General features: G+C 39.2%; 4 protein-coding genes across 5 annotated transcripts; 1 reads left to right on the forward strand and 3 right to left on the reverse strand.

Annotated features, from left to right (window-relative positions):
- Positions 1-230: 230 nt before the first annotated feature.
- On the reverse strand, positions 231-6218 carry LOC146460742 (repressor of RNA polymerase III transcription MAF1 homolog). The gene is made up of 5 exons (XM_085087674.1): positions 5692-6218; positions 4749-5213; positions 3434-3553; positions 2733-2819; positions 231-1984 (listed from the first exon to the last, which is right to left on the reverse strand). The coding sequence occupies exons 1-5, from the start codon at positions 5772-5774 to the stop codon at positions 1960-1962; spliced, it is 780 nt and encodes a 259-aa protein (XP_084943800.1). The 5' UTR covers positions 5775-6218; the 3' UTR covers positions 231-1959.
- A 1663-nt stretch (positions 6219-7881) lies between these two features.
- Positions 7882-22822, reverse strand: LOC146460743 (calcium and integrin-binding family member 2-like). 2 transcript variants are annotated; one of them, XM_085087574.1, is made up of 8 exons: positions 22651-22822; positions 12105-12139; positions 10596-10710; positions 10064-10168; positions 9662-9704; positions 9301-9407; positions 8625-8713; positions 7882-7966 (listed from the first exon to the last, which is right to left on the reverse strand). In XM_085087574.1, exons 1-8 carry the CDS (start codon positions 22666-22668, stop codon positions 7945-7947), a joined length of 534 nt encoding a protein of 177 aa, XP_084943700.1. In that variant the 5' UTR covers positions 22669-22822; the 3' UTR covers positions 7882-7944. The 2 variants fall into 2 exon arrangements, with proteins under 2 accessions (XP_084943700.1, XP_084943699.1); XM_085087573.1 differs by lacking the exon at positions 22651-22822 and adding an exon at positions 12258-12453.
- On the forward strand, positions 17249-26235 carry LOC146460744 (serine/threonine-protein kinase 35-like). Its single transcript, XM_085087558.1, has 2 exons — positions 17249-17697; positions 24237-26235. Exon 2 carries the CDS (start codon positions 24319-24321, stop codon positions 25378-25380), a length of 1062 nt encoding a protein of 353 aa, XP_084943684.1. The 5' UTR covers positions 17249-17697; positions 24237-24318; the 3' UTR covers positions 25381-26235.
- Positions 17523-19327, reverse strand: LOC146460745 (uncharacterized). Its single transcript, XM_085087570.1, has one exon. The coding sequence runs from the start codon at positions 19089-19091 to the stop codon at positions 18435-18437; it is 657 nt and encodes a 218-aa protein (XP_084943696.1). The 5' UTR covers positions 19092-19327; the 3' UTR covers positions 17523-18434.
- Positions 26236-27663: the final 1428 nt, after the last annotated feature.

Consider the following 27663-nt stretch of genomic DNA (forward strand, 5'->3'; position numbering starts at 1 on the left):
CAGAATAACTCGAGCAGATTAACTGAAAAAAGATACATGTATAGTGTATGTGAATGGGGTGCCATTTTCAATGGAAGGTAGAGTATGTGAAAATGTTACCTTTAGTCAGGTTTTGGGTTGCAAATATATGTAAAGTATGTTGTACTTGTGAAAGGAATACTTTGGCCATAACCCAGCAACTTGACAATGGTCAGTGCCTGCTTTGAATAAAACACACATGTAAACCAGAATAAATTTAAAGGTTTGGTTTTAATATTTTAACACCAGTTTTTAGGTGTACAAGCTACTAAACTTCATTTACAAGGTACTGGTAGTTAACTTAAAAGTTAAAAGAGGATCTAACATGACAACATAGCAAAAACTTCATGTGTTGATGGTGATAAGAAACCCAAGAATGAAAACGTTCTGTTAAAAGCAAAACACTAAGTGCTATGCAAAATAATACAAATTAAGAAAAAAAACAAACCTGAGCTAAAATAACCTTTTTTAAGGGAAAATATCCCTGTACAATGGAATGAAACTTTCAATTGTACTGTTAGCTAATAAGAACACTGAAAACACCACTAGGCAAATAAAATACATGATCTATCTGAACCTGCAATATTGCAGCCTTACAGTGTATATACACAGCTGGTAATGAACATCACCCTTTAATCGTATATGTATGACTTAACTTTACTTGCATCATTCTGGGGTAAAGATTTATTCATTAACAAAGTTTTCTACCACCCCAATGGTAAACAATGTTTTCACTTGCACGTCAGAAAACGTTTCACGGTATGACAGGAAACAGATGCAAAAGCACCACAGTTGGTCCTTATTCTGAATGCAAGTAACACTTTAACAAGAGCACTGCCCGAGAGCTCTCATATCACCAAGAAGCAAGTTAAGGACATTAATTTTATCATCTGAAAATAATGACCTGCTCTTTTAGTGTGGCCTGTAAGATGCGACTTGACATGATTAATGTTACTATTTGAAACTAATGACCAGCTCTTTTAGCTTGACGTGCTTTTCACTTGATCACCACACATATTCACTCGAAAACTGGAGGGCTATTTAAAGGACAGGCCAAAAAATGGTCCAGGCCCATTAAGAAGTGGTATGATACTGATAATTTTTGTAAAGAAATATTCCGTGTGCCTATAGACTCTGAGAATGACTGGGGTATTTCCTTACAAACTTAATTTATTGGCTCCATAGCACTTTTTAATGGGTGAGTATGATTTTTTTGCTTGTTGTGGCCCTTGAATGTTAGAACAATTCTGGCAAGATATTGTTAAAATGCAATGAAAAGCTTTCACTGCATACAGCATAACGGTGACAAAATGCCACGTTCTTGGAGTTCCTGTGATGAGCAGCAAAGGGGCAACATAAAGCCTTAAACTTGAAACTACATGTACAAACACTGTGCATAAAATCACACCCCTTGACTCAATCCTAGTGATTCATTCCTTTGATATGCTACACGCTTTTGAAGGTGTCATGCCTTAGTCTTTCCTCCTCTTCAGAGTCAAACCTTTTAGTGGTTCTAACTAAAAAATTGCCAAGGGCAGAACTTACTAGATACGTGTAAATTATCTACTGTGACACAAAATACTCGGGTTCTGCAACTCAGGACTGTTTCTCTTCCTGTGATTGCAATATAACATAATAACATAATTTTGGCATGGTATATATGTACATTACCATGTAACAAGATAAAGAAAAATGCTTCTGAATAAGTATGAAATTAAAACAAAATCAATATAAATATGAAGTAAGACGTCTATGAAAATAATTTACATGTATCAGTACTGCTTTAATTTATATACACGTAAGTACAACTGGCAATTTCCCAAAACTCTTTAACCCACAAGTGAGATAACAATGTAACTGGGAGCAGTACTAAACTTCCCATGGAACAAAACAACTTCAGCAAGTGACCACTAACAAGTTTCTTGAGGTTGCTGATGCCATCTAAGAAATGAGTATTGGAGAATTCCTAGACAAAGAAGAACATTAGTTTAGATTCGTCAACAAATCTTTATCAGTCCTACACAAAAGAGGTACTGACGCTTGATGGATATACAATGTACATTGCATGTTGTATACATGTACAAGACTAAACCAAGTCAAATGAAGCATTGGTAGTTGTGAACAGACAAAATCAGTCAAGGGTTGTTTGTGCTTTATAGAAAACAAATGTGTACAATGTATATCTTGTTTAGTTAGCATCTTGCTCAAAAGTTAAAAATGTGACTGAGTTTCTTACCTGACAAGTCTCTGTGCCAAAATACAGCTTATTTGGAGCAACTTTGATTTTAAGGGAAAAAAAGTCATGCCCTTCTTTGCCCAAAACCCTTCAGTTGTGTCAAATTACCTACACGTGTTACTGTACTATATTTTTTCTGTGGAAGAAACACTGTATCAATGAAAAAATAATTAACAATTATTCCACAAGTGCACGTTGAATGTGAGATGATGAATAGCCAACCGAGTTGGCTATAAGCATCTCATATCCAACAAGCGTGAGTGGAATACCGGTGATAAGTTTTGTTTCAAGAATCAATCAAGAAACATTGCTAGATCTTGCTGATTTCACTTTGCATGAAAAACCAGAAGACAATTTAATGATCGCTATTTTGTTGGGCATGGTATAATGGCTCATATACAATCGCCACTGAGCCAATCAAATCCCTGGAAATGAATTATACAATGATCTGCACAGTTTTTAATAATGATCTTTATACCTGTTCCAAGAGGATTCTTCAAATGCTGTGTCCATGGGTTCCATTTCAAACAGTTCACCTTCATCAGATTGATATTGAGCACTAGGGCTAATGAAACATTACTGTAAGGTTAGAACATTTTTACTGCCAACAGTAATCCAGGGAAAGTATACACAACATTAAACAAAATTATTCATGTGATTTGTAATGCACTGTAATAATAATTATTTCCAAAACTACATGTACATGTAACACATAATAATTATTATTTTGTAAAATGCAAAGGTACTTTATATCAAACAAAGTAACATGAACATTAATTTCAGTTCAATGCACAATATTAACATTAGTAAGCTAATATTATTAGCTTTACAGTATGTGAGCTTCTCAATATATCAACAGTGAAATCAAATATAATACAACATCTCATTCTCATCTACTGTTACATTAATGTTTCCTTTAAATTAAACTGATTACTTTTTAATTTGCTAAAAACTGACTTTAATTTTCCCCCTTTGCAAAAATCACTTCACATCCTAGCTCAATCTTGGTGAGCATGGCTTTGACTCCAAAACATAAATTCCTTGCGACATTATAAAGCTATTCTGTCAATTGACTTGCTCTCCTGTAGTGCTTAAATTAAACTCTTGTAAAACAAAGATACATGAAGAGTAGACACTAAGACAGTTTGCCATAACAAACAATCATGTACGAGGACTCACCTTGTTGCCCTACATGTGAAGAACAAGATTCTCTTCATCTTCTTGTTATAGAAGAAATAGTTGAAAGACCAGAGACTGCCTTCCTCGCCATAGGGGTCTGAGTCAAGATCAGGGTTATAACTAGAAAGAACACAGCAAAATATGTCTTAAGAATAACTGTCAAATTACTCACATGCTCGTGTTTTGACTAATTTTGATTGTCCATGAGTAGAGAAAACAAAAAAGGTGGAGAGTTGATACCACTGGCAAAACTTTTGCCAGATTTTTTCGCAGAAGACAACCTCAAAACTAGAATTAAAAAAAAAAATGGACAACACTAAAGAAGCTATTCAAATATGGCTCTCAAATGGAAAGGTGAGGAAGCTTGTTGAAGATCCACCTTGGAATACGAAAATTGGGTGAGTGGAAGTGATTACTGTTGCAGAATCAGAATCACTAAACAAACTCCCCAAGCATGCCAGGTAATTTTCCCTACATGGTCACCATGACAAGTGTATAAAATACCCACTGTGTTGTACACCTTAGCGACCTTCTCTTCTGGACAACCACCTTTGGTAGCATTTGGATGGTTGATTATGGATAAGAGGTTCAAAACGTTTACATTGTACACACATGTAACATTATTGTAAAGGACATCACAAAAATTTTGGTAAGGTTTCTTTAAATTTGTGTTTTGACTCTAGTCACAATCTTGGTTACTCTGATGTGATTGGTTTTGTAATCGCACTTTTCAGTGTCACCATCAGGCATATAAAAGAGCGTTTGTTTTCCTTTTTTGCCAGAGCATTTCATGACTTCATATTGGCTTGTATCTTTGTTGCTAGATTGTTCACCTTTGGCTCAAGCAGGACCGATATTTTACAATCATTGTAATGATCGTCAGCATTATTTTGCTGCCATTAACGACTGTTTTCTGTCAACTCTGGTTTTCCATGGTTCTTTTGCCACCGTCAAAATAACAACCCATATAACAGTCCCTGCTGTTACAATTCGCTGCAACACACCTTGGAGTAACAGAGATTTCAATAAGTTCTTAAGCAGAGGGCAAAAACTGCAAAGTAGGCGGCTAATGGAAGTTCAATTTTTCTCTAATTTTATTGATTTCGGAGAAAGTGCGCGGCGAATTTAGGTCAATTTGCTTGATATAGATTACGAATTTGGCCGGTTGCCTGCTCTTATAGACACCCCTGAGTAAGCTTTTCGCTTGTATAGTTTTGGTGCTGGTCAGACTGCAACTGTTACAGTTGAATTATGTATATATTAAACCCAAGCTGTACATGTACATTCAAGTTGTTTTCGTTTTACACTGTTTTACCTGAAAATATCACACTCTGTAAGATTAATCTCTTCGTCCACAGCAACCCATAATCCAGTCTTTAGGGCCATGAAAGGTTCCCCAATACTTGCCGACAAATTCCCATTGATTGCATCAATTACCAGCTGCAAACTTTGCTCTCGAGAGAACTCATGAGACTTGACATTGCTGAAGTCATAATCTGGATTAAATGATGCATTCAGAGTGGAAATCAAGTAGAACAACATCTTGCGACTGATTGTGTCACACAATACTGCCTCTTCTTGGCTCGCTGTACTTAGTGTCCTCTGTCGTGCACTCGCCAGGATGCCAGGGTAATTATTGCTGTTGGTGGGTGACATGCTACAAGGATTGGTAGTTTGAGGCGGTGATAACGCCTGAAGTTCATTGGGGCCACTGCCTTCATTGAGTGTTTTATACAGTTTCTTGTCAGTGCCAGCCATCTTGCAAGAATAACTTTCAATTCTAAGAAGAAACAATAACAAAGAAAAAAAGCTTTAGTGCAAGCTTCAGTCTCAGTTTGGGCATACACTTGAGCTACCCACTCTGTAATATTCATGTCACTCATTGATTACTGATAATTTATCTCGTGTGAATATGCATCGTAGCTGGAAGTACCGTGTAGTTAAGAGAAAAAAAAAATGAAATACAGAGCAACATCGATCAAAAATTTTGTATTTCGTGAAGACAATTACCCTTAATATCAGCTGTTGATATACGATCACGGAAATGTCACAGCCTTTGGTCAAAGTGCGTTTGAAAATAAAAAATAACGTCGTAAGTCGAAATTTAGCTAAAATAAAACAGTTTCAGGAATCCTTAGCCACCTGATGGTATAAGCTTGAAAATTTGATTGCATGGCTAAATTACCGACTGCACAAAATAACTTTGACAGTTCAAAAGCTACCCTCTTCAAATCATCTCATGAAAACTACATTCCTACCTTCCATCAATCTGACTGTCTCCTGTATTCGTGGTAATGGCTGCACTGAGCGTATCCAACCGAGCGTTTTCTAAAAGCTTCATAATTTTCTTAATTCTGCTCTAGTTCGCTTCTTGTCACTTTCGACGGGAACGGGTCCTTTGTCGTTGTTTGTTGAACAATGCTTGCCTCAATCTAGCTTAACAGAGTATCTGTTGGTTTCCTAATCGCTTACTACACGGGCTAATAATCGAACTCTTGTTAAACGAATGGTGTCGCGGCTTTCTTCCACTTTGGGCGCCAAACTTTTCCACAAAGAAGCTGGCGAAGGGGCTCCGCTCGCTCAGATGCATGTAGATTTCCCTCTGTACCTGAAAACTCGACAACTTTAGACTCAATGAAGTGAACCAATACCTAGAAACCAGGTTTAACGACGACTATACTGAATCCTGAGATTGGATCGCTTGGAAATAACACAAAATCTGTTTTTCAATGTTCGACAAAATGGCGCATATAAACAATGTCTGCAAAGCTCATCATCAACAAAACTGAAAAGATGACGTCATGACGTCAAAACTGTGTGAAGTCTGGTACGAGTTAAACGATTGCAGGGAGGGTCGGGACGAAAAAAAAAAAAAAAAAAAAGAGTACTTCTATCTTTCAGGCATTTTCTTGGAGTGACGAAGTTCTTGTTCAATAGTTTTCACCTATAGGTGTCTTTCCTGTACAACTGACTGCCGAGAAATGCACTTATTTGTCGCTGCAAAACATTCTCCTAGGCAACAAACATGTCATCAGTCTGCTCAACAAGATAATGATGCACGCTAATTATGTTGAGCTTTGATCAAGATGAGAAGAGGATGAAAGAAAATAGGCCAAGTAAAAGGAACAAGCTGAACAAAACCATGCGATGCGGCTGCTGTTTTAACAGGAAACAACAACAACAATAACAACAAAAACAAAATAAACAAATAAATAAATAAAATTAAACTGTGTTCGAGTCTTCAAAATTCCAACACCCGCAATCACCCATATTCACGACTCATAAAATTGGTAAACTGACCGACAGCCTATGCCACATATCAATAGCTGTCGGTTGTCGTGTTTACGGTTTTCCTTTGTGTTAAACAGTTTTACAATGGAACTTATACGGAAAGTTTTTCGAGCGTAAACTTAACAAACTCAGAGTCACAAAAGTTACTGACTTGAACAGAAATTGATCTCCTAAAGAAATACGAATCATGAGCTGTAGTTTCCTTTCCGAGGGTTCGGGAGACTCGTCAAGTTAAAGTTAAAAAGGACCATTCTTTTTTTTTTTTTTTTTTTTTTCGCCTTTTCTGCCTTGATATCTTTCGTTCCTTTCTCGCGCTCGCTTGGAACGCAGGCTAACAATTCAAATGCTACGGAAAGCTCTAACATATCATGGGAGATTTTCTGTACGTGTTAGCGTACTCTCATAGCATAAGTGACAACTGCCCTATTTGTAAATCACGATAATCTCTAAATTAGGCCCTGTTCAGACTAGGTGCCTTTCCCCGGTTCTTGGGCACAGGCACTAGTCTGAACATAACTTTTTGCCGGTGTCCGAGCAAAAATCTGGGCACCGTTCCTGGGCACGGGTACTGGTCTGAACAGGATTTTGTCAGTTCCCGCGTTTTTTCCTCCTGCCTCCCTGAGACACACAGTGAACAAAATGGCGGGCGCTAAATTGACGAACAAACACGATTACTTCAATCTCAGGCACCAAGGAGTCTGAGCATCGTCAGTTTTCAGCACCGGTCGGGGCACAGGGCCCTGGCACGGGTGCCTAGTCTCAACAGGTCCTCAGGGAGATAGTTACATGTAATCGTTCCCAATTTCAGAATCCAAAATTCCAGTCTCGAAATTCTTGTCCTTGTAAGTTCTGACTTTACCTTTTATACACTGGGCCCTCTCGTTCATTCATCATTGCGGATTAACATCTGTGATGGGATTGCGCTCCAAATAATAATACTAATAAAAAAAATGTGTAAGATAAAATGCGACTGAATACACAGTGAAAACAAAAACAAACAAAAACAACCCGAACTTCTCGAAGTAAACGAAAGCGACATTGTTTCCAAATCTTTCGTTAGACGCCAGCATACACTCAGTTTATTGACTTTTTATAGGAACAAACTTTTTTATTAGTCAGTTAAACATAGCTGGATTGCTAGCGCTTCTTAGTCTGAAGGGCGTCATAATGGTTTACTGATATTTATACAGCCTCTGAAAGAATGCTCCGTCTCCGAAGTTTTATATGTGGATGTAGAAATTGCTGCAAAAAATAAGAAAAAAAATGTCTATTAACCGTTTTGAAATAAAAGTACTTTTTCGACACGCAGTTGAAGGGTTTTGTAGGCAATATTTTCAAACTGTTATAACACATGGGCTGGGTTGTTCGAAAGCTAATTAACGGTAGCCCACGATTAGATTTTAATCAAGGCTTTCAGCTCGCTCGTTAAACTGGTTTTAAAGGCTAATTTCAAACTAAAGGTAAAGAAAGCTCTAAGTAAAAACTGAGGGCCAATTTTTTTGGAGGAGTCTTTATCGATAAGCAATTAAACTCGAGTCAAAGTTTGCGTAAATCCAGGATTGGCTTACTGATCGGGCTTTGAACAACTGGGCCCTTTACGAAGTGGAATTTCTTTGATTCTAAGTTACTTCATTCTGATCAAGTTACTATCACTCCAAAACGAAATTTCCTCCTTATTATGTGGGATTTAAGTTTCGATACGTTAAGGAGTCAGAAAATGACTCCATTTATACTAGAAGTTTGGAGTTATTCTATCTACATCTGGAGATATTATGGAGTAAAACTATGAGTTAATTTGGTGGTGTTTCACAGACCGATATTTAGGATATATAAGTGGAAAAGGACGTCAACAGTTCAGCTTCGTGAAATAAGGGATATAAGATTCTTTGTTTTAACTCACTTCATGAACTCCGGTGATCTGGCGATAACGTTTTCAAACTCCGCGAAAGATAAGAAGCCGTCTTCGTCCAGGTCTGCTTCCTCCAACAACTTTACAAAATGGAAGAAGAAGAAGAAGAAGAAGAAGAAGAGATACAGCCGAAAAAATTCCCATAAGCTCATTGTAAAATGCCTACAGAGTCTAGGAGATATGGATGAATATCATTGCACCGAATCAGTTGCCTGCTCACTAACATGACAGGTACCAAGCCTGGATCTCAATGAGATACACAAAGGCCAAGTAAACATTTTTGGAATGACCTGCCTCTTTCCTTTCGAAAAAAAAAAAAAAAAACTCGGAGAAAGCTATTCAAATCTTCTCTTCAAAAATAAAGTTATTTTTCTCATTATTGATTGTAAATTATTTATTCTCTTGAAAGTTCTGAAGAACCAGTATAACATTCCTTAACTACGTCAATTGTATACGTTAATGATTGAGCTGTCTACAAGGTAAAAGTATCTGATTTTTCTATTTTTTTTGCTCTTCTCCTTACTCATTTGTAACTGTGTTATAAATTGTAATTGTGTTTGTTGTATACTTCAATGTTCTCACTTCGTTATGTGCAATTCAAGTTTTTCCAGACCAGTTTACCTGGCATCAGGATTGCTTTGGTTTTCCAAGCGTTTATGTCAAATACCTTCTCAGTGACGTACTCCATTTCGTCGTCCGTAAGTTCGCTGGCCGTGATGGCTCGCAAAGTCAGTTTGAGATCTTCCTTGCCGAGATATTCGTCTCCATCAAAGTCTTGATAACATACGAAAAAACACAGAAGATTGAATCGACTTCGGACTTTGATCCGACTCAAAGAATAGAGCAGTGGAGATCGAGACTTCACGTAGAGGTGTAATTTATATATTAGTTTCTCAGTGTTTGTAATCATGAGTCTGGTGTAGAATTATGACAGTTTGTTATTTTTGAAAAGTAATGCTTACATGTGAAGTGTATAAAATCAGATTTTTCTTAGTAGCAACATTAAGTGACTATCAAAAAAATCTTACCAAATATCTTGAATGCATACTTTGTTTTCAATTCCCTTGGAGCCTGCATTAGAAAACTAGTCTTAGTACTCTTTCCCTATAACGTCCTCTATGCTTACCATCAGAATATTCTCCATCAGAACATTCTCATGACTTTTAGCCCTCTTCTGATCCGAAGTGAGCAGGGCGTTGGACAGGAATTCCGGATCCTTTAGTAATCTAACGACAATTTAAGTTACATTCCAAGCACTCAACAGCAAATCAGGCAGCTACTTTATTTGAACGCACCACAGTTCTGCTAGCCATCTATTTTGCTCACCTCGCACTATTTTCGGTTGTGCTTCTTAGTATGGCCACTCCCATCTCCAGACATGTCCTATGCCCACCTTTAAAAGTCTATAAAATCGCTTGTCTCTAACTTACCGATTCACTAAGGACAGACATCATGTTGAGGAAATCGTCAAATGTTAACCCGCCATCCCCGTCAGGTGAAAATACTTCACAGATCCTTCGTCTAAAGGGATTCTCCTAAACAAAACAATGAAAACTGAGCACTGAATTAAACAGTTCACCTAGTTTCCGGCAGGAAATGTGATCGCGAAGCCTGATAAGAGCTCACAACGCGTACGCACAGCACTATTTGCAGATTAGGAAAAGACCCGGAAGAGTGGGAACTCCGGTAATAAGGTAATACGGAGAAACTCTTCAACCCCTTATACCCTTTCTATAACAATTGCAACCACTTTTTTCACTTCAAAGATATACCATCGACAGAAGAACATCGCCTACGTTTTTGGTAGTGCAGAAGTCAGTCGCACTAATCTTTATGTTGCAATTTCTAATGACTATGAAGTTCTAATACTTGGATTTAGTTGCTACCCTTTTGGTTCTCAGTAGATTTTTGTGACCTTTCAAAATTCTAAAAAAAAAAACCACTTTTAGCAGTTTGACTTACTTTTAGTTCTGGAAGTTGTTGAAGAAATTTGTATTTCATCTTTGGTTGAACTTCAAGTCCCGTGAAGTCTTCCGGGATAAGGTCTGTGTTTAAATCTCTGTATCTCTTGTGAATCCTGACGGGACAATAAAAGCATCCAGCGGTTTACTTCATGTGCAACAATGAATATGAGCAAGCGCGTGCAGTGCTGTGATTGGCTCCTAACTACAGTTGAAGGTAATCAGCTCATTTCTTACGAATGGAGAAGTTGCGCAATACAGATGTGGTAATTGACATTTTTGTGAAGCAAAGTCAAGATTTATCAAGAAAATTATCAATAATGAGTTGATGCGGTATAAGGAAAATTGCCCTAAGACACTGCAAATCTCTTTCAATTCACTGTGAGTGTTACGATGGGCCAAACCTGACCGAGACGAGCGCTCAAGACTAGAAAGCAGCCGTGGACAACTGTTTCACCCTTTTGGGAGGTTGACAGGACTTTTAAAGGAATATAATTTTGTATAAGCTAATACGGTATGATCTGTTTGGATGCTTAGCTTAATATTGGCAATTGAACTGAGTGGAGTGCAATTTGGTCTGAAATCATACGCGTGATTTCAAAATCGAACGAGCGCGCAGCGCTATAGTTTGATTTGAAATCACAAGTATGATTTCAGACCAAAATTGCACGACACAAAGTTCAATTACCACTTTGTTACACCTATTTTGAAATCACAGAGTATCACTGTCAATGTTAATATTCTATTTTTGTTACTTCATTTCCATTTTGATGGGCTAAAGAAAGGATGCGATTTAGAGCAAAAAATGATGCAATTTGGGAATAAATCGCACTGTTGAGAGCCAGTCAGATTACAAAGATCACCAGTGATTTCAGAATGGGTGTAATAAAGCTGAAAATTTCAGTCGCACAAAATTTTGGGAAACGAAATCTTATTCCCCGAATCTACGAGCTGTTGTTGGCTTTACAAAAATGCTAGCTGACCCTACCTTACAATTTTTATCGAGATATTTGCCCCTCAGAACACGAAAGGAATAAGCCGGTTTTTCAGTGTTACGAAATTCTGAGCTGTGATTTTGCCAAAGAAAACTTTTTATATTTTTTAAACCTAAATCAGTCCGAATTTCTGAGGCGATTAAAGCATTCCGAACAGCCTGATATTCACTGAAAGAATCGCTGAACATCCTGATTGCGTCAAACTAAAGACGGGCTCACCATTTAGTTATGTTTGGTTACATGAAGATATTACAGTGTCACCTAACTCAAATAAAATGATTAACCACTCTTCATCCGCCCTCAACTACATGAATTTGTGCTTGACAATTTTTATTTTAATCATTTCTCAGTTAATCTATATTTTTAGGATTCATTCAAATATTCATGATATCCGCAATCTTAATACTAATCACTGACATGTACAGTATCATAGTAACATACGGCTCTTCAATTTTTTTTTATATAGAAAATTGCTGAAAGGGTACACAGTTTATACTAATCATAAGCTTACCTACCTCAAAATATCAGCTCGATTAAAATAGGTACAGTCCTAAAAAATGAAAAGAGAGAGGGAATCAGTCAAGAACAGAAAAAGATCGATTGGCCATCACGCAACAATTGGGAAAATATACATTGATGAAGTTGTTTGGAGAAACAAAAAAATTAACCTGGTAGTCTTCAAGCTGACTTTCCGTAAAAGCAGCCTGCTTGTTCCCCATTCTGAACTAAACCAAGAACATTTGAGAATAATGAGCAAGTGAGTATTTTTCTTTCGCTTCAACTTCGACAAGATTCCGGCTTCTTGTGAGAATTCTATGAGTTTTCCTTTGCCAAAGTGGATAGCGTTGATTTAGTGTCTGTACCTTGCACCTGTTTACTTCCATTAAATAACCCGAAACAAAGCAAGCAACTACATTGGTGCCCCTTTAAAAAGAAACATGTTGTTTGCATTTGTTTTTCTCTGACCGTTAACTCTTGTTTTGAATTCCTATTATGCTTAAAGCTTATAATGAGTCCTGATTTCACATCTTCCCACTGTTTCAAACCTCATTTGTTAATAATTAATGATGTCTCGAGGCATTACTCCAATCGTACATTGCTAGGAATCAAATGAGTCCAGAAGTAATTTGCACGCTGCTGCTGTGCTTCATCTCACTATTGGTTTGCGTGACTCTAGAGGAAATTCCGATCACGGCGTTGAACGATACATTACGTCACGCAAAGAGAGTCACGCAAAGAATATGTAGTCAATCTGTTGCTTTCTTGTTCTCATACTTAAAATAGCGAGTAGATTTGCATTGAGCCATTTTGATCTAAAAAAGAGTACGTTTTATCCAAAAGGTCTGAAAATAGGATAATTTTTTTGCCGTTATTCGCTTAGAAACCCTAGAGAGTCCACTTTAATGTGCCTGAGTAGCCCCCCCCCCCCCACCCCGGGCTTAGTTGTGCTGTTGTTGGATTCGGTTCGTTTGTTACCTGTTCTGGCAAGCCTTTACGAATACCGTAAGGAGAGGACCATTAGAAATCACGGGGGGGGGGGGGGGGTGTTCAGTGGATGAATTTTTGTTTTAGTGCAATTTGTCTGCATGTATTTTATTTCGACATGGGAGCCCGAATTTTTTTTCGACAGAACTTCTTTTAATGTTAAAGGCATCATAAAGGTTCGCACAGTTTAATTACAGTACCGCTCAAGGTAACAGTGTCATTTGGAGTCTCGATTTTCGCGAAATTCGAGTATCGCGATTATCGAGAAAGAAATGAGCTACTAAAGGTATCGCACATCATGACTCGAGGGACGTTAACCATTCTTTACAGTTGAACGCAAAGGTGAAAAGCGTTAGAAGTTCGAAGGCAATATAGTACGTATATTCGGTGTTGCTTTCTCGGTCGAAGATAAATACGCCTTGTCCAATCGACAAATGGATCGTGCTTCAAAGAGTTCACTGCCAGTAACTTTCAAAAAGCACGGGTTGTGTTGGTCGTGGAATGCAGGGTGGGGGCCCTATAACAGCCGTTTGATGTTTTACCTGTAGAGCGCAATGTTGAACGCTTGACCTACAGGATTTTTCCCTGCGGTGTGCAATGCAGGGTTGGGGACCCTTGAAAGAGCCGTTGTCCACTGGTACTTGCAATGACATAGACAAAGCATAGACATGTTTACAATTAAAATGTGTTAAAATGATAGAGGAGCAGGTTATATTCTTGATATGTACATTAAAACTACTTGACGTTGTGTTTTGATATCATAGTTTGGTTCAGTTTACTTGCAGGAATTTTTTTTGGATGGTGAACTGCTTGCAGGAATTGTCCTTTCCCCCCCCACCCCCACTCGTCCACCCCTAACAAGAACGTTCCTGTCAGAGCAGTGCCACGTGAGCTGTAATTGTCACGTGAGCAGTCAGTGCCCGTGATTGTTGATGAGGTGCAAATGACGCACTTTATTTGGGGTGACTCTAGCTCGACTACGAGAAGAACGGAGCTGCTAGTCGCTTAACAGGATGCCATGATATGAGGAAAAGTAAGTGAATCTAGAAGTGCGACGAGCTTTTGTTATTGAAATTGTCACAGAGACACAATCTTTAGTTTTGCCTGCAAGCAGCTGCAAGCAAAATGTAGAGGAGCTAGCATAGGCCCTGATATATGTCAAAGGTCTATTTTTCCAGAAGGGAAAATCACAGCTTGAGTTAAGAAACACTTAACAATTATATATTTTACACCAATCATTGATACGCTTATAAGCTAATAGGTTATAGATATTTCTGCATGTTAGAAGGTTCAGGAAGGGGGGAGGGGTGGTCTTGGATGAATCATTATTCGCTTAAATTGGTGTATTATGCCTACTGGTAGTGCTCATGAATATAATGTATTATGTTTAAAATTATGCTTGGGCAACAAAATTTTGCTGGAATATATGTTTGCTATTCTGAGTTAGCTGTATTGGAATTTAATATATATATTTTTGGAAATTATGCTGCCATTCCTCAGAGACCCAAGGGAGGTCGGTTGGCGGGCAGGGGATATGGTGCGACAAAAGTTTTAAGGAAGTTCTTGAAACCTTTTGTGCACCATTTCCCCTGCCCCTTGACTGGCTGCCTCTGGGTCTCCTAGGTTTGAATACCGTTAGCCACTTTAGGGTGACCTTTGGCAAGTGGAATTGTGGGTGCTTTTTTTTGTAATGCCACTGAGGTTAGCCTGCATGCAGACATCTCCTATTTCCCTTGTTGCACTTGGAAAAGAGACGTCTGTGTGATGGCGTTGCTAATCGTGTTCCAGTGTCATGCTGTTCGGGAGTTACATTTTGCATAAATTATGAAACATTATCTGCTAAACAGCTAAATTGTGACCATCTGCAGCGTGTCGTTATATGTTCATCTTGAGCTGGTCACTCAACAATAGCAGGTCTAACATGAGAATAAGTGTAAAACTCTTGGTTTTGACAAGAATTGAATATAAAGCACCTTAGCGAGTTATGATCGGTTGGTGAAGAAGAAACTGAATTTAATCTATTGAAATTTGAATTCTGCCTTGAAAACTTTACAACTGCAATCTTGGATGATTCCCGTGTCTAGGTTTTGGCAAAGTCCGGCAACGTTGCTTCTGTAGTTTTTGAAGGCGTTTTTTTACAGATGTGACGAGATGTTGCATGTGCAACAAGATGTAGGATGCCCAGCAAACTGATTGTAGGCATTAAAATGCTCCACGACCTTGGGGGAACTGTCACCTAATTTTTCAATTGATGAAAAACACAACAAAAAATCGCTCGACATGTTTAGACTTGCTTGGAAAACGTAGCCTGCACGCCTCCTGTAAAAACAAAACAAAAAGATACATTGTATTCTTCCACTTGTCAATGAGATTTATCCGTATTCTCGACAATGTTATTTCTACAAAAAACACATGAAATACAACTCATTTCACAAGTCCATCTGTTGGGCACATGAGGGTGATGATTGAAGAAGCACACGTCAACCAAATGAGCTATTTGCATGATGTAATGATCAGAGAGTATATGCCAATCACATAATTTTCCACAGATTCTTGAAAAAATCACGTGACTTCTGAACACAATTATCAACGGTCAAACACGGACGTCTCTCTCCCCGATTTTCCTGAGGGGAAGGGGCGGCTGTACACAGGCCACACTGAGGTAAGTGAAAGTAGGCTAACAGTGAATTAATTATGCTAAAATTATGCCAGCATAGTTTATCCAAGCCTAATGAACCCCTTCCACTCTCACAAATTATTATTTCTATATTGTGCTCATCTTGCTTGTTTTCAATTTGAATACCCTGACTGGGGCCCTCCAGTCTATTACTTGAGACCGTTTGATCTCTAGACCACTATAATTTTTTCTGTGCTAAATCCCCTCATGTTGACTGATAGTAAAACTTGCTACACCTGCAGAAACTGTTGTCTCAGCAATGAAGGAATTGCACTCATGGCAAGTACTAGAGATCTGAAGTACTTGTATGCTCACTGCAGTTCAGCAGATCATGGCAATGATCTGCTGAGTATTGAGTTAATTGGTTCCAGGATATATCCAATGCATATTCCCCCCCCCCCTCCAAGGAAAGTGATAGGAATTTCAATGTAGAGTGGGGTCTCTAAAGCCAGACTTTTTTAAAGTGTAAGCTAAACTGGGATTTGCCGAGGGGCAGAGGAGTTTAAAGCAGATAACCTTTATAGTGGTAGGACCTTAACCAAATATAAGCCTGAATTGGCAAGATTGGAAAATTGATTGGCTTTTGGGTCAGTAGATGGCTGAAATCTGATCAAAAAATTAACATGTAATGTTCCTTCACCCTCATACTGACCCTGTCATGAGATGATATTGATTGACTTTCTTGTACTATGTCATACTGTTCATGGCAAGACTTTGGATAATTTATTCATAAGAACAGTAACACAGTAACATTAAGAATATATGATGCCTTGAAAGAAGCAAACCCCCATCTAGGTAGTGATCAACTTTGATTTGATAAATATTAGTGGCTGTCATTACATGAGCTTGGCTGGCTCAATTTTGCCAAGATGAGTTTCAGACCGGTATTACATGAGGCGAGCTGTCCTGGCACTGGCTACATTTCAATGTGAAAAATGGGTCTAACATTGAGAATGGATAGAATGACTTTACTTTTGTGTTAATCATTTTTGTGAATAAAACAATAAATTGTTTTTCACATTTAAGTAGCTTTGAAATTTTCTCTGTTCCTTCATATGTCACATTTATTGAAATATATTCTGTAGTGTGGAATTTTGTCTGAGAAAAATTGCTGGCCTTGTGAATGCGATAATTTTACATGGAAATTCTCAGCCCAGTTGACAAGCAATCAGCCTGTCACTGTGCCACCAGAAATCAACCAGCTGTGAAAGACGTATGATTTGACTTTGTGCCTGATATAAAATAACAGTAAAAAGTAACAGATTCCACTTCCATGAAAATATCTGGGAGGGAGCAACCCTAATCCTATTTCAGACCAAATTATGCAGTTTTCAATGCCAGTTTTCTGCAGACCTATCTTCTAAAATCCATAACCATTTTCTAAACTCTGTTCTTGTTTTCAAACGTTCAGACAAAAATGGGTTGACATCTAAACCTATATTTTGAGACCAAAACCGTTAAAAAGCTATGCCCCTTGTTGTGGCACATACCTGTCTAGCTAAAAAACAGAACCACGAAAATGCCCCCTGAGCTAAATTAAGCTGATTACAATGCCCAGGATATACAACCACTTTTTTTACCATTGATGATGTAGAAGACTCACACTGCAGAGGAGGTCATGCTTGTGTGATGAGAAATAATTGAACCCCCAAAAGTAATGGCCAATTGAATGTGGCACAACAGGATGCTATTAATCCAAAAGTTATTTCGTCATCATTGTAGGGTAGTATAGAGTTTTTAAAAAATTACAACACACACCAACCACACAGTATTGAAGGAATTTAAGCGTGCTTTAATTTCAAAATGAACATTTTTATACAATATTAAAACAAACACCATTCAATGTCTGTAATGTTTCCTCACTACTAGGTAATGGAGAAAACCAAAATCTGACTGGCCTCTGCAGCAACTGGATTTTGTTGAGACATTCTATAAATGTTAGCAATGTGAGTATATAATAATAGCATACAATTATTATGATACATATAGCGTTCATTTAACTAACACTTGGGAAAGGGTACTGTTAAAATCTTCCCCCCTGGAATCTCCCAAGAAAATAACACACCTATTGAAGTACATAACATAAACAAGTTTTTGTTTTTGTTGATTTGCACAATTTTTATTTGTTTGTTTGCATTTTTAAAATAAATTTTCTCTTTTTTTTTCAAAAATTTTCTTTTAGTTGTGTTGTCTTCTGAAGTTTTTGTTTTTGTTTGTTTTGTTGTTGTTGTTGTTTTATGTTGCCTTGATGCGTTTTGATCGTTCGAATATATGGTAAGAAACTATGTATATAACATGATAGTTGAAAAACTATCGATTTTTTTCCTTGCGTCCGCTGGGTCAGCGGTTAACCACCACATAAACAAAAATATACCATTACGTCACGCAACGTTGAGCGACGTTCTGAAACGTTTTCACTTAGCGATCCGGGCGAGATCCCCGGCTAAACGAGCTAAAATATCGAAACTAACAAGAAACTCTTAATTAAATGTGTAATTACGTGACTGTTGTTAAGTTTCTAAACTGTTAAGGCTACACGGAAAGTTCTACGCTTGCGAGCGCGCAGCGAATTAACAACTCGTCCAACTCTTCTGGAACTCGACCACTTGTACATGTACAAAGGTTTATAAACTTCAGTGTTTTCTACTAGCAAATGTTCTCCTCGTAGAAAGGAAAGTCTAGTTTATTTTGGGAGAGGAGTGATCTTGAGTACCTTGCCGGGCATCTTGGAGACTTCTGTTAACAGTTTGAGGTACTTTTTCTTGAACATGTCTCGCTCCCGCTCTGCTACAGAAACTTGTTGTTGCAGACGTTCAAGCTCTTGTACGAGAGTTATCTTCTCTTTCTCTAGAGTGTTTTTAGTCTCAATCCTCCTAAGCCTGGAGTGTTGTGCGTAGCCCCTGTTTTTCAGCGTCCTTCGTCGATGCTTGACTCGAGCGATTTCGTCTTTCGACAGCCCTCTTTCTTTTAGAAGTCGGTTGACATCTTTGACTGAAAGTTCGCGCAGTTCTTTCTCAGTGAACTGAGATTCCCTGGCACTGAGTTGCTGCTCTTCGCCGAAAAAATGCCCAGTGCCTGTAGAGCTACATTCAGAAGGCGACGGGCTCAGCTCGTCCGCAACTTTAAATTTATCATCATCGACCAAAACCTGCGGCTGGTGAGTTTCGCTTAACCATTCAGGCATTCCGTTGAGGTCCAGGGTTGAATCAGGAACACTTTGCGCACTTTCCTCCTTTTCCTCCTGGTAAATCCAAAAGTTTTCTAGATCTAGGAAACTGTCAAAGTCATTCAATGGCGACACATCGGTGCCGTGTTCATTGTTGTAGTTGGCGCGCATCATGGTGAAAGTTGAAAGGTGATCTAGTGACAGGTTTGAAAATCAAAGAGAAACGATTTACTTCTGCGTGGATAGCTTCAAATGGCTTCCAAAAGTGAAGGAGGTAAAGATCCTTTCCACTGGCAAACGAACACTAGATCAAGACACGTGTGATCAGATCAACAGATAACAAGGAATGAGTAGCTGTGCTCCGAGCGACCGCTTTTAACCGGTGCAAGCGACTAGTAAAATTGCACCACACTTGCTTCTAAATTTTATTTATTCGATGATGTAATGTTGCCAAAAACGGTTCTATTGTAAAGAATCGGGCTTCGGCCAATCATACTTGAGAACAGGGGGGCATGTCCGGGCAGTCGCCATGACAACGATGCGAAAGATGACGAACGGGGAATCCCCTAGCCGGCGTTCGTGACAGGTTTAAAAAGCCAGTGAAGTACTTTTCAAAACCATTTCAAACATGCGGATTTTTTTTCAATTGAAAACGTCAGATTTCGGCTGTCGTTAATAAAAACTGTCTTCTTCGGCTAAGTTTAAAATACTTTTATGCAATCCCGATTTTCTGGGATAACTTTTAAGCGTTTGCCAGTAGTTGATTCAATTACGCGCAGTGGTGCAACTGGAATAATGAATTTTGTCCTAAAAATATAATAATTCGCCCGTCCGGAAACAAGCCCATTAAGTCTAGCGTCAACAAGACATTTTACAGCGAAGAAAATCGAACCATTTAGAGCAGAAAAAATAGACGAGGCAATTTATGATCTTTGGAATTGAAGATGAGATAAAATCACCGAATTTGAATGAAGCTTGATTTGCTTTTGTGATCAATAGACCGTAGAATTGTGACACGTCACCATAAATGTCGTAGATCTTTTACAACACCACGTTCAAAACATTGATATCCCCTCTAAAGATTTATCGCAAACAAGCTTTGTTGTTTGACAAAGAGTTTAAATATAGACATGACTTGGTTAAACCACACGGGTTCGTTTGAGTGCATTTTAGTGAATATATTCTTGCATAGGTCATTTACTTTATAAATAATGTTCCGGTTTATATCAAGTAAAATGCAAGATCTTGTTGTCCTCCTTTATAAGCGATTGTGATGTGTTTTTTTTCGCGGGTGCGGCTGCCACACAGCTTCTGGTGGAAATTCGGTTACAAGTACTATTAAATTGTTTACTTGTCTTTTGAATTTTTTTGTCACACAACTATCTTCGCCCACAGATGAAAACGAATTTTTGATCATTTCGCCAACAGAGTAATTTTCCAGAGGGACGAACACTTTCACTGGTTTTAATTTCCACAAACGTAATGAATAGCAGAAAAATTGTCCTTTTAATCAAAGCGATATCATTTTCTCTCGTGGTGTCTGAACATTTACAATGCTCAGTGTGTCGAAAACAATTCTCTTTGCGTTGACACAACAATATGGAAATCAATTTTACTGAAGAGAACGGTTTGAAGTTGATGAAAGATAACAGTGTGTTTTACGTGACTTGCAGCACGGCGAGTTTGCTAGCTCTCTTTAATTTAGCGGGAGTGTTTCAGAGGCGCTGAGGGTGTTGAGGCCGAGGGAATGATGGTGGGCAGAGAAATCTATCGTGAGGGGGGAGATGGTGAGGCAACTGTTACTGAAAAATCCAGTTCACTACTTTGGACTGTCGTGAGAATAGTCGGATAAAGGTTGGGTTTGATGAAAAGCGAGCGCGGAGCACCCAAAAACGTATAAAAGTAACGCCTGTTGTACAGGCTAGAGTCAGGCAAGGTTATGCTGTGCGTGAATAGGAAGGAAGGAAGGTTATTTACGGTGGTTTTATCGAACAACAAGAAATTTTCCTTTAATTAGTTTGAGAGTAAATTTTAATGTACACGGCTTTTCGGGTAAGTAGATTGATTGTGTGTGAGGAACACAAACTACTGAATGGGGAGCTGACATCAGTAACCGACCGACCTGGTTTGTTTAACGTTTTTATGAGATGTCGTGAGGGGTCAATATTTTGATAATCAAGAGATCATCATAATCTCTTGTAATGCTTGTAATACTAATAATCCCATAGAGCGATAGCTGGTCTGCACGGCAGGCGCCAAAACAGTGGTAGTGGTAGTCTTTGTTTTCTGTTTGAATGTGTGACATAGCGGTTCACCTCATGGTTCCTGAAACGTTTTAGTATATCGTAAAATGGTTTAGTAACTCGCAGACTCTCAAAAAACTTATCAGCTTTGGGCTTTCAAAGTAAAAACTTTATCTTTAATGGACTTCTCTAATTCTCTTATTTTTTATGTTTGATCGCGGTTAAGCTAGCCTGCGTTGCGAGCGCGAAAAGCGAACAAAAGCTTCACGTGCATTCCGCGCTCTTGCAAAGGAGACGAGTGCCACACAGGTTATGATTTTCTGATGTCATTTTTCTTTCCACACGTTTTTTCTCGTTCATTCGTGTTTCTACCTGCCGCTACCGTTTAACCAATTTGTCGCACCAAATCCGATTTTACAGTAGTCACTTAAATGAACAGTAGTGAAAGAATAATGCTAATGAGTTGGAAGTAAGCAAGTAAACAGGTTCATAAATGCAAATAAAGAGTCGTTGGTTGGCAGTGATTGTAATAAAATCTTGGAGTGAAAAAGTATGATCGAAAGTCCGTCTCTATAGCAAACAAAAAATGACGTGAATTGTAGTTGTATTCATTGAAATGATGACTTTTTACTGTGTAGAATCACAATTTGAGCAATTTAACTAGCTGAAAGTTTATCTCTTCGTGAACAAGTGACAACGGAAAATACATAGGATTTGTCCAGACATGTCTCATCGTTTCCGTGACGTCACCGGAAACGTGAATATTTGCCCCAGACTCCGTACCTCCTCCAAACAGCCGTATGACCCTGGGAACGAGACTGACCGATTGTTTTCATGGAGGAAGATTCTAGCATTGCTATATGTTTACTGTATTCTAGACTGTTCATATTTTTCCGTGGGATTGTCGAGACTGGTATGCTTCGATGGAGCTGTCGCCATCTTGGTTTGTAAAGCGAGCGAAGCGAGCACGATCTGGGGAGAGTGTCTGAACTACCGAGGGAAGGCGAGGGAAGCGGAGTGGGGGTTTGTTAAGTGGGGAGGGGCTGCCTCCCCACTCCTGCTCCCCTCGGTAGTTCAGACACTCTCCCCAGATCGCGCTCGCTTCCAGTCTCGAGAATCGAAAAATAGGGGGACTGTGAACAGTCTACCTGTATTCAGTTTACATGCGAAAAGATGTACTTGGCCCTAGCGCTAGCATCTTTCTAGCGATAGGATCTTCCTAGCTGAGAGATAGGAAGATCCTAGCCGTCTAGGAAGATCCTAGTACTGTACTATGAAAACTACCTTCGCTCGGAAGGTCCCAGTAAGACCAGTAATAGGGAGAAGAAAACAAACGTGGCGGCGGCCGGGTGTTCAGCTGCTAAAGGCAGAAAATTTCGTCTTCCTTTCCTTCTCCACTTCAGGTAACAACCCCGCGACCGATTGTCTTAATTACTCGATTTCACATGACTCAAAATCTAATCGATGAAATGCTTGTTCTGGTGGTTTACGGTCTTCACTCTTATCATCACGGTCTGATCTTAAATGAACCGGCGATGTGTTTGCTTGTTCTCTAGCTGTTCATTGAAATAGTTTGTAGCCGCGCCGAGGAAAGACGTGGACTCGGGACGAGTTAGCGGGTGTCGGCATCTGTTCACCTGGGTCCGGTTGTTCGAAAGCCGATTAAACGCTGATGCATGATTCAATAAATGTTAACCCAGGTTTCCTCGCCCGGCTACTTTAAACCCCAGGGGGGGGGGTACTCCCCTATATAAAGTATATAGGTATGTGCCGCCCCAAAGGGTATGGTTTTTGAGCCGTTTTGGTCTGAAAACGGGTATAGATTTTGACAATTACGGTCTAAAATCGGGTCGGGTTTTTGGGGCGGGGAACATTTACGAAAGCTTACAAACATATTTTTCTTCTCAGTACGTAACTAGAACGACTAACTGATAGCGAGAAAAAGAAATAGATAAACTATGTCGTTCCAGCTTACTTTTGACTCACTTTTGCTCCTTGCGTCAACTTCCGTTCGGCACTGATGCATAATTATCAGACCTGAAAACGGGTATGAATTTTAGAGGTCAGGTCTGAAAACGGGTGTGGAAAATGGCATGTTTAGGTCTGATATAGGGTCGGGATTTGAAGACCCGGGCGGCACACCCCCACCAAGAATTACGGGGAGTACCCCCCCCCCCCCGGGCTTTAAACTAAAAGCAAGGAAACGTTAAGCCAAACCTGAGAGGTAAAACTCGTTTTAGAGAATCTTTATTGATTAGTAATACTGAACTCGAACCAAAGTTGACATTAACCCAGGATTACCTTAATCGGGCTTCGAACAACTAGGCCCAGGTTGTTCTTGACCCGCTTACAAAGAGACTTGCACATCTATCAAAATAAACTGGCCGGTAAAAGCTCATATGCAACTCCCAACCGAGAAGAAAATTAAATGAAGGCTATATCGAGGAATTTTCGACGGAGTTCGATGTAAGATGAAATCGATGCTTCTCGATAGTAATCGATTCTTATTAACGAACTGCTTATTATCGATATTAATCGATATTTTTCAAAATATTTTTATTGCTGTGTGAAATAGTTTATTTGTAAATACCAGCTGTTACTGTACCGTGTCGGGTGACACATTCTTTATTTTATTTTGCAGTATAAATAAAGACACTTACTTATATTAATTAATGTTCGATTAATATCCATTCATCGACTACGTTTTTCCATGATCAATTTGCAACGATTTCTTACGCCGGGATCTTCCTTATGGAAATCAAGATGCTTATATTTATAATTCATACTTGCTAACCGATTCCAGTCATAAATCACTGAATCTAGTTTTCTTGCGGTTATTACTTTTCTTGATTTTATATTTACAATTTCAACAGTTCTGCTTTGTGTTCTGACATCTTTTTAACTTGTTGATTTGTGCCTGCAGTTTTCTTGTTTTCTAAACCTTGTTCTATTTACGGTGTTCTGAAGCATGATCAGGAAAACTTACAGGCAGTATTGTTTCCGTTTTTCAGCAGCAAAGATCAATATGACCTTTAGTTGTGGTCGAAATAAACATGTCTTTTATATTGTATATTAGGTCAATAATAAGCCGATAAGAACACGATATTGGTCGATTCTTACAAGTGCGAAAAAGCTTTCACCAAAGGGTCTTCGCGTCAATGAAGAAAAACATGCCTTCGGACAGGGTTGTCTCCCTGCGAGTTGGCCAAGCAATCGTTGTAGAAGCAACCGAGCTTGAGATTCACAGTGTACTCGGCAGTGGAGCTTTCGGTGTGGTGTATAAGGCGAGGGATTTGCTCAGTAGCATTCCCGTGTTCTACGCTCTGAAAGATGTCGTTTGTTTGGATTCTTCCTCTCTTGGCAAGGCGATCAGCGAAGCTGAAACTCTTCGTCGAGTCAATCATGACTTTATTGTTAAAATCGTAGCGGCAGATCAGTTCGAAGATTGGCACGGGGGATTTCACGTTTTGATTTTAACCGAATACTGCTCCGGCGGCACTTTAAATGAGAGGCTATCGCAACCGAGTAGTGGAGAGACAACTCTCAAATGGTTGAGTCAAATGGCGAGTGCTTTGAGCTATCTGCACTCGTGTCAAATCGTCCACCGCGATTTAAAACCAGACAATGTTTTGCTGACAAATTCAACGACTGAAGACTTGAAACTCGGTGATTTTGGCTTGGCAAGGGAGTTTCTATCGTTGAAGCGAGTTAACACGCGTTGCTCGCCCCTCGGATTAGCGGAGTACTATATGCGTTCGGGAACTGGCCCCGCTCATTGGATGGCTCCGGAGGTCTTTCGCTGCCGTTACACAGAAAAAGCGGATATATTCTCTCTCGGAGTTTTATTCAACGCAATTCTCGTACGAGACTTCGCCTTTTCGACCAACGAAAAGAGATGGTATGGCGCGTTTGTGAAGGTCTCGGGAGGTGTTAAAATCGGCCTCGGTTACGCCATGTCGATTCTCGGTCCAACGGCCATGGGGGAGTTTACCCAAGGTTATATGCTCAATGAAGAGAACGGATTCCGGAACTTGGTCTTAGATGCTTTGAATTATGTTCCTCGCGAGAGACCAAGGGCGGATGAAATTTACTACCGTATAGAAGATATATCCACGGGTATTCGTCTGCAGTGGTCTGAACAAGAACTTCTGAATGGTAGACGAGGAAAGAAGGGCAAAACCCATCGGTCAGGAGTAAGGAACCGGTGTTGTATTGCTTAGTCTCTTAGGGGACTAGGCCTGCGCACGGCACTGTTTGCGCGGTTGATTTTGAAATAGGTGACCAATATGCTTTAAGTAGTCGTATGAAATCCGACTTAAACCTCCAAGTTTTGATACTACCTTGGCGACGTGCTGTCTACGTTGTTAAGTGACTATTTATAATTTCTTGACTGTTTATTCTGTATATAGTTTGTTGAAGTGTTTTAATCAAATTGTGGACGTCAAATCAAAAGGCAGGCCAATATGGATCTTAAAAAGGAAAACAGACGAACATTTCTAAGAGCGCCTTATGCCATTCTCCTCGAAAAAATCCAAGATTCTCGCCACTTACAGGAGTCCGTAATTTCTGCGTTATTGGCTGTATGCTGCCCACGGAAATTTTGTCTTTTACCGTTTATTTTTCGAGAGAGAGTCAACTGAAGTTTTTTAGTTTATGAGGTGAACATTTCATGTCGTCCTCAAATCACAGCAAACTTGAAAATATAAGTTTCATTCTCGTTAAATATTTACAAGACAGATATTGAAAGCCTTAAAGGCATGGCCGGCAACAGACACGCAAAAGCCAAACTCTCAGCTAGATTGATATTGTGATTTTAAACATTTTGTTACATAAAAATTTTGAAGACTTTAAGAACGTCGTGGAAAGCCCGTGGTGATCGTGATTTCTGTGTTAATATCGGGATTTAGAAGTAGGGTCTTGCTTACAGCTGTGGCAGTTTAATTTCCTTCTGCATGATCTGTTGCCGGTTCTGATAAGGCAGTTCTCCGTCAGTCTCTTACAGTACGTGTTATTTAGATAACTTCAAGATTTAGGCATAAATAACATTTTTAAAAAGTAATCATTGGATAATGCAATTTGAGAGTTTTGGTTTCCTTAGCGGCCAAAGTAAATCAGCCATTGTGCCATGCCTGACAAATAGCGACCATTGAAATTGTTTTCTGGTTCTTGCAAAGCGAAATCAGCAAGATCTAGCAATATTTCTTGGCTGTTTTTTTTATGACATTTATTCCACTCGCTCTTGTTGGATATGGTCTGATTATAGCCAACTCGGTGCTACGTGTCTCATTGGCTATCTATCATCTCATATCCAACGCGCGCTCGTGGAATAATTGTTAATGATCTCCAATCCATTTGGAAGTACGGTGGTCAAACACAATTAGAAAGGATGAGTTCCGTGCTGGGAAAGAACAGTGCGGAACGCGTGGTACAGTAACTTGAATAAGACTCTTAAAGTTGGCCATTAGATTGCTATGCATTTTATCCCGGGCGGAGATATTTACTAAAAACTCTATTAAGCCACCAAGGAGGACTTACTATTGTCACTTAGCATACCTCAGTGACCGACTATCGCGTAACGCGCAATCTGATTGGCTACACAGGTGCCGTCTATCGATCGATAGACGGCAGTTTGTCAGAGCGCGCACGACTTAGCATGCATCATTGCACAAATATATCAAAATTTATGAAATATAAAGATTTTTTTGCTTCATAGATCGATCACTGAGGTATGCTAAAACAATTAGACGGCTCGCTCTCGGTTTCTATCGCCTTTGATAGTTGGCTCGGGGCTTCGCCCCTCGCCAACTATCAGCCGATAGAAACCTCGAGCTCGCCGTCTAATTGTTAAATATCAAGGATGGGTGATTATTAGAGATTGAAGCTCGAGAGAGAGAGAGAGAGAGAGGGGGGTGGGTTGTGTACCGCAAATACAAAGTAATTTACCCTACCATAATAATACTTGTATATAAATAAACTTTTGTTACAGACGAAGTTTTTCTACAAACTGATTGATTTGCATAGACGGTAATCATTCTTGTTGTTTTGACCATTTTCACGGCTGATCTTTGATGTATTCATTTTGTTACCGAACATTTCAATCCCTGTATCAATTTTTACCATTCCATGAGAGAAGAGAAGAGGGCTTAATGTAGAAAGAAAGGGCTCTTCAAAATGTGACCTCAAACATAGGAAGAGTTTTAATGGAGAGAAATGTAGTCGCCGGTGTTCAGTGCTATGGTAAACGGACAGTTCTAGTCTGTGCGCATGTTCTCTGCCCCGTAAGGAATAGACCATATTCGTGTTTTCCGCATTGCACTGGATATAGCTTGCAATAGAGGCTCTTTGCCGGGAAATATATTTAAAAAAAAGCAAATTTGCACGTGGAAAGATGTCCCGGCTAAAGCCTCTCGTTCAAGCTAATTTCTGTTTTATACGGAAGATACGAATACGGTTTGTAAGCGGGGTAACTGCTGTAGATCAAGCTTCATTTCTTTAAAACAGAT

This window comes from Pavona decussata, unplaced genomic scaffold (genome assembly GCF_977016875.1).
Source record: "Pavona decussata unplaced genomic scaffold, jaPavDecu1.1 SCAFFOLD_207, whole genome shotgun sequence".
NCBI lineage: Eukaryota > Metazoa > Cnidaria > Anthozoa > Scleractinia > Agariciidae > Pavona > Pavona decussata.